General features: G+C 39.6%; 1 protein-coding gene across 1 annotated transcript in view; it reads right to left on the bottom strand.

Moving 5' to 3' along the window:
• ppp1r9bb (protein phosphatase 1, regulatory subunit 9Bb) overlaps window positions 1–12,591 on the bottom strand; it is a 34,087-nt gene that overhangs the window by 10,816 nt on the left and 10,680 nt on the right. The window contains exons 4-6 of the mRNA XM_042507436.1: window positions 5,044–5,176; window positions 3,064–3,184; window positions 1,781–1,885 (exon numbers count right to left, since the gene is read on the bottom strand). Of these exons, the coding sequence (XP_042363370.1) occupies window positions 1,781–1,885; window positions 3,064–3,184; window positions 5,044–5,176 (359 nt within the window). The remainder of the gene's footprint in view (window positions 1–1,780; window positions 1,886–3,063; window positions 3,185–5,043; window positions 5,177–12,591) is intronic.

Below are 12,591 nucleotides of genomic sequence, written 5' to 3'. Positions count from 1 at the left end.
ATAGAGTCAATTCTATAAAAATAACCATCCTGTTTTCTTTGCATACTTGTGAGCCTTTAAAGTCCTTTGAGGAAACAAACTGTAAATCAAGGCTCTAGCTAACTTTAGCTACATAAACATGAACTTAAATCAGGCAAAGCCGCGAGCTTCAGGCTCTGATCAGCGTGTTTCAGCAGCTTGGCACAGGTTTTTGTATTTGTTTTCAATGAGAGTGAAGTGTTTTGCTCGCTGCTTTTGTGTTACCGAGTGCCTCACATTTTTGCAGGAGCAGCCTGAACGCGATGAGTTGAAAAATATCAACTCTTAGCAGAAAAAGTGCCCGACATCACTGCTTTTTTCCCCCATTGTTCGATCAGATGGATCAAGAGGCAGACTTTGCAGTGAAAAAAAGTGGTAGCGTACCGTGTTAATCTAACAATAGCTCTTTTTCATCATGGCTCTCGGCAAGCTGCAAGACGTATCTACACAAATTGTAGACTCAACCACCAACATTTTATCAACTGTAATTAGGCCTGTTGACTGACAGCAGATTGTCAAACTGTCCCCAACTCATCCTAAAATAAACCTTGAACCATCATCCAGGCGAGGCTCTTGGACCAGCTGGTGGTACTCCCTGTGATTCCTCCTCTCACTGAGGGTACACACACGAGTCTCCGTCCCCAAATGCCCTCCAGCTGTCTACGTTTTATGCAGATTTTATGGTACAGATCTGAGAGTTTACTTCATAGCAAAATAGCAGTTCAGCTAAGGACAGGTGAATCAGTGGTTGCATAGCAACAATTAAAAAAAATAAAATAAAAAAAGAGCAACCTCCAAAATGCTCTCTGTCTGATCGGGGCCTCAGGCTTTGGTCAGAAAACTATTAACAACATTTTCTTTCCACCTCTTAAGTATTTCGTCTGTATTGACACATTTTTTATTTTGTTTATTGTCATACTCTCATTTAGACTCTTTTTGCGAAGTCTGTCTTCCTTTTTTGGGGTCTCTTTGAAGTGTAGGCAGTTACAAATCCTAGAAAAGCAACTTTCTCTGCAAGAATCAAAGGGATGCGCTTCTGCATTTGTAGGACAGCCAATAGGAACGCCTTCTTTCTGTGAAATGACCTGTGATTGGCCAGAGTTTCCCATCGTAGGTTTGATTTTCTAAAACCTGAAAAAAGAGTCAAGAGGAGGTGCAGAAGTCTAGTTTTCTCTCAGATGACGTGAATAACATAATGCTCAAAGCTTATGACAGCACGATGAAACTGCCAACGCCAGCTTTAAGTTTTGCAGGTATTTAGTAATGAAATTTTGATTGGATGACGAGCCATTAAAGCTTGGAACGACATCAGTTTTGTTGTGCTGTGTTAGGTAGACTTCCACAATGCATTTAAACTTTTGAAACTTAAGCAAATTTGTTTTTTTCTTTAAATAATATGGCAAAAAAGCAAGGAGCAACTTGGCAAGAGACATCCCTCTAATTGCAAAAAATTAGAGAAAGGTGACAAGAAAATGACCTGTAAATTAGTTTTTAAAACAAGAGAAAGACGTTATTTAAATTTAATAATGCTTTTTTCACAGGGAATACTTTCCAGAAATTATTATTATTATTTTAAAATTGTATTTATTTATTTTTTTAAACTTTTATATTTCTTTAAGGGGCTTGATTTCAGGTATTTTTTTGTAACTCATAACTTTATCCCCTGTTTTTTTTAAATAAATCAAGCCAGTTTGCTGAGGTTTAAAAGGGTTAAAAGCAATAAAGACAATTGCAATAAAACCCAGACTATTCAAACTCTTACTTGACGGTTCCTGAGGTGTTCCTGAGTACGGAGGCGGCAAAGTTCTGGGTGACTCCCACCAAACTGGTCCCGTCCACCTCCACAATCAGATCGTTCACCTGGATCCTGCAGGGGGCAGTTAGGAGAGAAGTTTTTTAGGATTAACGGTAATAGCTCAGCTGCCGCCTTTATTCATCATCTTTTTCGACTGAAGCCCACACAAGCCACACTCCATTTACAAGCTCTCATTCTTGGCAGCGAGACCTGTGTGCAGCTGCCAGGAATCAGAAAGACAAGTGGGACAATGAAGCATCCACTCCTGGAAATAAAACTACGACTGCTGACCTCCGACACGTGGTCTGCGAAGAAAAGGCCTTTTCCAGTCCGCCTCTCATGTGTTTTTACGAGATGAAGAATCAGGATATCAGGAGTTCCCACACATTTTCATGGACAAAATTTCAGAACTTTTCCATGACTTTATTCAAGGATTTTGCTTCCATGCCCCACTTGCCCAGTGTTTTCTCAAACATATAAGATACAAACATAATTTCAGCGTCCCCAATGATATGTTCAAGGACTGTTGTAAATTTGAAAATCTAACAATAATTTCTGTTTTTACAGTTTCTGCCTGTGATTGATAAATACTGTTATTTTTGGTAATTTTTTATAGAAAACATGTCTTCCAAATCTGTTTTCTTAAAACTTAAAAAAAAATAAGAAAAGGACGAGATTTTCTTTTTTTTTAAAAAAAAAAAAAAAAAGCCAAATAAGGCCTAAAACTAAATAATTATGACAAATTTTCAAAGAAAATTCCTTTCAAACCTTTTCTTAAAAAGAAAAAATATGAAGACTTTTCTTTTAAAAAATGCCTTCATGTTTTCTTTTAAAATCAATGGTACAAAATACAGTCATTTGCAGTTGTATACCCCTTCCTTAAAACCAAAAGTGCCTCAAAAATTATTTGACATGCCTCGTGGACATATGTGAAGGGAGAGACATAACGCAGGACGAAAATGAAGAAACTTTCATCAAATAAATTCTGAAAAAAATACCAAACATGGTCACAAGTCGATGTAAATTAAAGCTACGTTACATTGTCGGCTAGAGAAAATAACTTCACTGTTATGTTACACTAATGTAATTTAATTTATTATACTGAACAAATGTCCATGATTTTTTCCAAACTTTAAATAATTTTACTAATTCCATGATTTTTTAAGTTCTTGAAAATGTGATTCTGAAATTCCATGACTTTTCCAGGTTTTTAATGACCGGGGGAACCCTGGAATAAAGAATGAACGTACCTGCCGTCCCTGTGTGCTGCTCCTCCGTCTGTGACCGTCTTCACAAAGATGCCCAGCTTCTCCAGGCCCATGTCGGCCCCCGCACCCATCCCGATGATACTGATGCCGAGGCCCTCGCCGTCTGAGAGAGAGCGGGAAAACCACAGCAGCTGTTAGCTCGCTGTTTTTGGTCAGTTTGATGTGTTGTGCTGTCATGTCTTTGTGAGTCAAGCAGGGACAGAGGCGGTGTTAGCACTCTCTGTGGGTGGAAAACATGTCTCTGACTCCATGTTCATGTTGTCACTCTTACATTACATTTACGGTAATAATTTGCAGCTGTGGATTTTCAGTCACATTTCAGAGACTGTTGATCTCCGATCGCTGGTAGCGATTAGGTTGGGAAGTAAAAGAGCAGTGTTCGCCCTTTTCCCTTTTAACATAGGTGTGATCCAGAGCTCATTGTGTGTGTCCTCGAGCCCTGACAATGCACTTCCTTCCTCATAAAACATTTACTGGAGCCAATTTTTAACCTTTCATTGTTTACATTCATGATTGCTTGGTCGCTGTCGTCTTCTTCTTCTGCCTTTTTTGGCACATTACTGCACGTCTTTGTGTATGACTGCCACCAACTGTCAGTCAGTGGAAAAGCGTGAAAACGGCTGCACTTAAACCTGTTAATACCTGGCTGGTATTAACATGCATCTTAGGCATAGACTTGTATAAATAATGGACGTAGCTACCATGATGTTACCCACTGGTTTGTGGACTGCCGTTTTGAAGCCTCGTTTCAGCCATTGCCATCTTGTTTTTTTTGTGTGAGAAGTGACCATATTTGGGCAAGGAGAGAGGTGTGGAGTCTGTAGACAGACAGACTGTTACTCAAGCACCACCACCCTTAAATACACTTAACTTTGGGCCTCAATAAAATGTAAACCGAGTTATAAAAAAATTGCATCTTTATTCCAGGTCTAAAGAAGCAGTGGACTAATAATTACAGCTAAAAAGGTGAGTTTTAAGCCTTGATCTTGCCGTCCTTAGATCGAGTGGGAGAATCCGTTCCAGTGTTTGAATCTAAGACTGCGGAAAATAGTCACCTCAAGTCTCTGTCTGATTTTTTTGCAACAGTGAGCAGCACAGAGTATATGATGAGAGGGTCTAACAGGGACACGCAGCATATCTCTGCAGCACATCGACCTCATAGTCAGGGGCAAAAAAAAAAAAAAAGATTTCTAAAGAAGTAGCAGGATATAAAATCAATCCGAAGACTAACTGGAGGCTACGCAAAGATCAGGAGCGTTCTGCGCGCCGCTGTAATAGATTTACAGCTGTAATAGATTTACAGCTGTAATAAAATCACACACAAGCTTCTTTGTATCTCGAGGATAAATAAAACATTCGACGTTCACGACATCTTGAAATAATAAAAACACTGTTTCAGTTTTCATATGTGACTTGAAAGTGAGATGAGAATCAGTGATAACACTCAGATTTCCTGCCTGAGGTGTAAGGTGCTGATGTATTAATTTTCGTTTTTAGAGCCTCAATTTCCAAATTAATTTATCAAAAACATCATTTATATAGAACAGGGTCACATATGGTTTCCTGAGTAACCTGCCCTGTACACAACTCTAAATATAGTCTTCTATAAATATATTAATGCACCATAATGTTGAAGGGATGTTAAAGGAAGTGAGGCTCACTGGGGAAAACTGAACACTGAAGGCCTTTTTACATAAGTAATAAAGATTTTTCTTCAAAGGGACAGAAAGGACAAATCAAACGGTCCTGTTGGAGGTTAATGACATCCACCCAAAAAAAATCATTTTCAAATAATTTCCTCTGAATGTGAAATTTCTTGTACTCGTTTTCCAATTTCATGCAAACCGCCCACCTGGTGCCCCGAGCAGGTTCAAATAAATGTTAAGAATTCTTCAGATTCTGTTTCGGAGCGTCGAGGAAAATTATAACAGGCTTTAAAAGTGACTTTGTAATGTTCTGTACCTTTCTCCAGCTCCACGGGGAACAGGTCCAGCCTCTCCACCCTCTTCTCCAGCTCGTACTCAGCAGACGCCGCCATGGGGTCCACGTCTTCATTACGCCTGTCGTAGTCCTCGTTGGGGTAAGTGGCGAACACCTGCAGGAGGAGACGGAGACGGAGACGATCAGACTGAGAATCACAAGCACTTGAAGGTGAGCAAGACTGTCGGTTAATGTTTCTAAACGTGCTCGCCGGCGAACGCCGAGGCAAGGCAGCTTTATTTAAGTGTAGCACTTTTCATGCAACAGGGCAACTTAAAGTTCTTTAGAGAACAATAAAATACATTTAAGTACAGTGACTTACAATAAAAGAGTAAAGAGAAAAGATATAAAAGGTAAAATGAACTAATAAATTATTTAATTTCTTTTAATCACCATAAAAACAGCAAAAGTGCAGACAAGAGGTGCAAAGATAAAAAAAAAAAATTAAATTATTTTAAATCAAATATAAAAATGAATTCGCAGTCATTAACAGTTGGAGGAGGCAGTGCCGAAAATGAACTTTTTTAGGTTTGACTTAAAAATGGTAAGTAAAAGAAAAAGCGAACCCCAAATTCACTCTCGTTTGGCGTTTCGTCTTGCTATATTTGCGTTTTTTTGGTGCGTCTGTGTGTCTCTTGGATGCCTGCTTCCACCTAACACACCAGACTCCATTCAAATAAACAATAGTTTTATCAATGTAAAACACACTTCATTAAAAGTCGACACAATGAAAATAAAACTCTCAAAAGCTGTCCTGCCTGTTTTTCCACCGTTCCAACAATTACCAACTTTTGTATGGTTAAAGTAAACCCTTAATTCACCCAGTTGGATGTGAAAACATGCTGGCTCTAAACATGCTTAAATGACTGTTTTTTATAAATAGAGTCTGGTGTGTTTGGTGATTGCGATTTCAGGGCTGTTTCTGGTTTAACAAAAAGTATCTTTCTATTTTTTTTTTTTTTTAAAAAAGGTCTATCTCTTTTTGGATCCTTTGCATAATGTTGTCAGACACCTACAATAACAAACAATAACAATCTGAGCCTGTCAGTGGCAAAAACACTTTTAGTGGGCGTAAACTGACAATGCAAAATTACCCTGAGTGTTTACTCCCCCATAAACAACACAGTCCCCAACATGTTTCCTTTGATATTCTGCTACTTGAAGTCTGTAGACGACCCCGTCTTTTCTTTGCAGCCTTGTTTATCACTGTTGCTGCTACTCAGTTCCTCTTGCATATACTCCCAAATATAGTTGTAACTGCAACTGAAAACAGAGAACACGTCACTTCCTGTGCACCCTGGGGAGCGTGGTAAATGCTGAGTCACTGGTGTGTGTGTGAGCGTTAACAGGTGAAAGAGTGGATTCACTATAACCGATTACACCAAATCCACAGCGAAACACACTGCAGTGTTTTCTAAGGTATCTGTTCATATATTAAATCCAGTATTTCAGTTTAATTCCTGCAATATGTATCCACTTACACTCATGCAAAGGAAAGAAATGGATATTATGGACATAATTCAACTCTTAATTTATATCATTATGTTTGGGCAATAGTTCAATAGATAGTACACGCTTGAGCGATTGAGCTGCAGCTTTATTTTTCAAATCTGGAATATTTTTAACAGTTTAAAGGAGTAGATTTTTTAAGTGTGGTTTTATGGGGTATAACATTATCCACAGACAGTTTATTACAAACAGTAGATGGTGGTCGGCACGCCCACAGTTTGGAGAAGCAGGCGGATGTATGACACAGAAGTTAAGCACTGCAGTGGATGGGGTCACCCAAAAACATATTTTAACCACATAAAAAAAGCCCCAGCTAAAAAATGTTATAATAGTATAATTATACACTATCCTGAGAGTATTTTCACTGCTTCACCTCAGTGTCAGAGGCGATTTTAAACTGCAAAATGAAGCCGTTACGTTGCTCTCCTCAAAGCCAAACTCCACTGAGAAAAATAGTAATTTAACATCACTTGACACAGGAGCTGTTGGTCTACCGCTGCCTCGACCATGTACTTTGTTTGTGTTATTGCGTGACTTTGGCGTTTAAAAGTGTTAGTGCGGATTCACCAAAGTCAAACAATAACAAACAAGCTTACCCATCAAAGCAGCGGTAGACGAGCAGCTCCCATGTTCAGTGATGTTAAATTACTATTTTTCTCAAAGTCTGGTGGCTTTGACGAGAGCGTAGATGGAGAACTGAAGCTGCTGTTGAAACGGACTCTTTGATAGAAAGTTGAGACGGTGAAAATACTCTCAACTTAGCGTTCACTTGAACTGATGTTGTTTTTTTTAAGATGGCTAGAATACATTTTGCTGCTGCCCCCGTCTACAGCAGTACATTGCTGAGCTTCTGTGTCGAACTACAGCCTGCTTCTCCAAACGGGGCGTGCTGACTGACATCTAATGTGTGTAACACACAGATTATGGATAAATTCCCCTCACAAACCCACTTCAAAAAATCACAACTATCACTTTAACCCTTTGAAACCTGGAGCAACACCACGTGTCGCTCCAGGTTTCAAAGGGTTAAAGTATTTAAACAAGTTGGTGCAGATTTTTTCAAAAACACAAGAAAAGTCAATGAGCAAATTTATAATAAATGATGCACAAATAAATTGATTTTTGATTTTTTTTTTAAAGATAATGAAAAACATAGAGGACAAAAAGACAAAAGCTATGGAAAAGCGATATTTCTAAATATCATAATTTAAATTATGTTACTGAATTATTTTAATTTTTTAAATGCTTTGTCCAGGTCATTGCTTTATTTATACTTTTTAAATATAATTTTCAGGTAATTTTAATTGTTAATTTAATTGTTGCTTATTGCTGTCTTCCCATGTTTTTGACAGAAGTCAAGCCAAATTTCTCCGGTTTCAAAGGGTTAAAATGTTCAATATATATTCAAAATTAAAAGAGACAAATGGAGCTTAGACAGACGATCTGGATACACAGTGTTGATAATAACTGACCACTGCTGTTAATGCAGACATAATGCAATTCAAACGTATCGACCACCTTGAACTGAGACAGCCGCAGCATTTCCTCGAGTCCCCCCCCCCGAGCTGTATCATTTCACAGCCGCACTGAGTATCAAACACACGGGGGGGAAATCAATCACAACCACTGAAGTTGCTCTCATGAAGACAGAGGCCTCTGTTTCCCACATTCACTCTGGTCGAGCAGCATGACAGTTTACATTGTCTTTGACAGAACAGCATCGAGCTAGAAACCAGCTGCTGCTCACACACACACACACACACACACACACACACACACACACACACACACACACACACACACACACACACACACAGTAAGCTGAATCTTTAAAAGCCTCACTTTCAGTCCTCGGAGGTGATTATGCATGCACCACCTTGCATGCTCCACTAGCCACACTAATTCAGAGCTGGACCTTCTTCCTTTCACACATTCTTTCACTTATTTTATCAACTTTTCTCTCCACAATCATTTGTTCCCTCCGCTGCCACATTTTAACACGTCGCTGTTTACTTTCTCTCACTTCTCTCTCTCTCTGCTGTTTAGTTTGTCCGTCTGTGTTACAAAGTAGCATCTAGTAGCTCCGGCGCTAACTCCTCAGTCATATGGGCCCGTCTCCCTGGCAACGCACACAGTTAAGAGCCTGTCAGTTTTGACAGCGCCTTTGAAATGTAAGCGGCCCCTCCTCTCTCAGATTTATTCAGTATCATTGTATTTTCATGCATCGTTGAGCACTGTACAAGCCTCTTCCTTACCCATGAGAGGAAGGTTTAAAGTGTTATCGCCTTGAGCCAAATCGCCACCATCACAGTGCGCTCGCCGAAGTGATGACAAGCAGCTTTAGAGTTAAGATGGGGTCAAACTTTTCATTTATTGCTAGTTTAAAAAAGGGATTTCATTATATTGAATACATTTATGATAAAAATGATTAGGGGTGTAGGGTAGGTGGGGCTGTAAATATTATTTAGTGTTAAATTATTCTAGTTGGGTTCAGTTTTATTTAAAAGGTGAATTTGTTAATAATGCTCTGTATTTATCCATATCTATATATTCCACTTTACTTTAAACTGTTGAGTATACTGCTACAATTATGAGTTTAAATTTGCCTTTGCAATTAAAAAAAAAACAAACAAAAAACGCTTAGGCAATACCGTTTAACGTTTTAGCACCAGTATCAGCAGAAAAATAGAAACGAAACCCAACCCTACTTACAATTAGCCAATTAACTAATTTGATAGAAAATTAAAGGACAGTTTGCCATTTTGAGAAATATGCTTATTCCCCCTTATTTAACTATTCCTTTAACTGACAGCGATTCTGATATTTAATTAGTCTTTTATTCATTTATCAAGTAACAAGAATAAATATTTGAAGACTTTAATGACGGATCTGGGTAATTGTGGGCATTTTGTGACATTTAACAGACGAAACAATTACTCAAAAATGGAAAGACAGTTTAATCTATAATGCGAATAATAATTAGTTGCAGCAGCTCTGATTTTAGTCAGAACTATGATTTAAGTGAGTCAAATTAAAACTAACGGTGCTGCAGATGACAGATAGCACGGGAGCAGCGCTGAAGTCTAATGGCTTTTGATTTAGGTTACCTTCGTATTTAGAGGGATTAGCAGAATGTGGATTACAGACACACAAAATACACTGTTTGCATCCTAAGTAACGGAGCATAAAACAACAACAGCAGCAGCGCATTGCAAGCCTGCGTGCCCACTGTGGGCTCACGCGACCGACTCCTTCAAGCTCATGAGGCCACAGCTGGTGGCTTGTGGCGCCCTCGTTTTTTTTACGCCCACGAGGCTGCAGGAAGATCAAACAAGAAGCATTTAACGTGGCACTGGGGGGGAAAAAAAAAAAAAACACACAGCCATGATCGGATATGTGTCATGACCTGCAGCCTCGGGCGAGTTCAGGACGGTTGCAACAAACACGCCCTCGCTGATTTAACACTTTCACTTCCTTAGTGATCCCACACAGGCCAGACAGGCTAATGAGATCCTGCACAGTTCAACCTTTCACCTCACCTAAGTATTCAGAGTAGTAGATGAACTGGTCGGACGGTGAGGTGGCTATCTTTGGAAGACAAACATTGGGATTAAGGCAGGGTGATTGGGGGGGTGGGCAGGGCTGGGAGAAGGACGCTGTTCCAGTTGTGGCAGATAGTAGGTCAGAGAAGCTAACAGATGGCCAGGAAACTCCCTTCCTCCCTCCCTCCCTTTTGCTACCAGCCGCCTGGGATGTCCTACAAAAGCTCTGTGGGCAGCTAGCACTCACCAGCTAGCAGATTGTGTTTGTGTCCGCGCAGAGCACCCACTTGGGACTGAATTAAAAATAACCAGTAAGTCACCATTTTTTCAATGTCGTGACAGAGAGACAGCTAAATGATAGAGGCTCTCCTGCAGATCTTGATTTCCCTCTGGCTACGATTGGGTAACAGCACTGCGGTGGTTTCACGAGCATGTCAGTATGCCCCCCCATTCCCCCCACTGCCCACAGCAGCACGTCAACCGCTGTGTTTCTTTCCCTCTTCACTCCCTGAAAACAGATCTAATTTTGGATCCAGCCAATAGGATGTGTGGAGGTGGTGCCTGTTGGTTTTTCACAACAGAAATAGCGTTTCCACTCTCCACATTCAACTTTCCATCACTTTTACTACTCAAAGCACTCTTTCTATTATTTCAACTGGTTTCAGGAATGTGAGCTTCACTGCCACTCTGCTTTTTCACCTTAAAGGGATAGTTGGATTTTTTTTTTTAAGTGGGGTTGTTTTAGGATACTTACAAGAAAAAATATAAGTGACAGCAGTCAAGGAGCCAGACTTTAGTGTCAGTTCATTTAAAGTTAATGGGACAGGCATCATATTATCATATATCCACCAGATTAAAAAGCACATATTATGTTTACTCGCGTTTTTATCATAATATGCATGTTCATTTTCCTTGGTATTGGTCTCCAAACAGACCATGGCTCGATCCACTGGGGGTCAGCCGATATTGATTTTCCAGGGCCGATATCGATATTGATTTTAAGTAATTAATGAGACTGATAACCAATACTTAGAACCGATATACATGTACATTATTGGTTTTTTTGTGTGTTATTGTGTGACTTTGGTGAATCCAAACTTACTCCTTTAAACACTGATGTCATGCAACAACACAAACAAACCAACAAATCGTAGCAGTGGTAGACAAGCAGCTCCAGTGCTCTGCGATGTTTAATCACTTTTTTTTCTCAATGGAGTCTGGCTTTGGGTGGTTTAGCAGTATATAGCTTAGCTTCCATTTCCGACTACAGCCTGCTTCTCCAAAATGGGGGCCTGCTGACTGACATCAACTGTTTGTAATATTGTATCTTTGGATTAAGTAACCCATAAAAACCCACTTCAAAAAATCTGAACTATGCCTTTAAATGCCAAAGTGATGACCATGTGAAATTTGGTGCCTCATTGCTGCAATTAATCAACAGTTTTTTATGGACTCTGAATGACTGTGTGATGCTTAATCAAGCTGTCAAAGTTAAAGCATATGCGGACCAAAAGAAGCACTTTCCCCCTTAACAGTTTAATCACACCACAAAATTAATTGCGTTCCCAACCGCCACAGGTTAAACATGCCCAGAGGTGGCAGGTAATTGCTTCTAAATCCTCCTAAAATTAGGGGTTAATCCATGTCCCAGATGTGCAATATGCAGACACAGAATAAGGACGTGGCTGCCATCGCCTCAAACCGCTCTCTTCCAGCCAATAAAATGGGTATGGCGGCTTCGTCATAGTAACGGTTGCATGGCACCAGAGCCAGTCTGTTTTGGCAGGCCAGTCTTTGGTCAGCAGTCATGTTTAGGCTTAGCGCTGACCCCGCGGAGAGACACGGCAGCATGAGAATAAGGTCAACGACGGGGGACTGAATAGCACTACAGTATGAGGAAGGATGCAGCACCTATAGAACTATAGGCTTTATAAATTTGCTATATTCAATATAGAACCGTATATATATTTTATGTTGTTATCTCAATTAGTAAATGTTACATTAATATTATAATTGATATATTTTAAATAAACATATGTACAATTGATTTTATTTAGAATGAGAGATACGCCCTTGTACTACCTTAAAAAATCTGTCCTTTTTTCACAGAGATTGCGCCACAAAGTCTCTTCTTTTGCATTTTTACACAAAACTAAACAACGGCATCACTCTACTCTAATGTGTGATTATAGATCCATTACAGACAGCATGCCAGCGTCGCAGAATCAAAACAGGTGTGACATCTAACACAACTGCACCGGCCTCTAATGTAACATAAAAACACACGTCGGCAATGCTTCAGAAACAATAAAACTAGCATAAAATGGCAATAATAATTATTTATCATCCCTGTTATACAGCGACTGATCACGTCCTCTACTCGGAGAGGAAAAAGCTGATCTTACTGTTTTCTAAGTTTACAGACAGCTGTTCTTCTTCTTTGAGTTAGCCGCTAACTGCTGCTTTTTCTGCTGCGTTG

The sequence above is a fragment of the Plectropomus leopardus genome, chromosome 19 (genome assembly GCF_008729295.1).
Source record: "Plectropomus leopardus isolate mb chromosome 19, YSFRI_Pleo_2.0, whole genome shotgun sequence".
Classification (NCBI taxonomy): domain Eukaryota; kingdom Metazoa; phylum Chordata; class Actinopteri; order Perciformes; family Serranidae; genus Plectropomus; species Plectropomus leopardus.
Note: the sequence above shows the minus strand (reverse complement) of the source record. Positions and strands in the feature narration are given on the sequence as shown.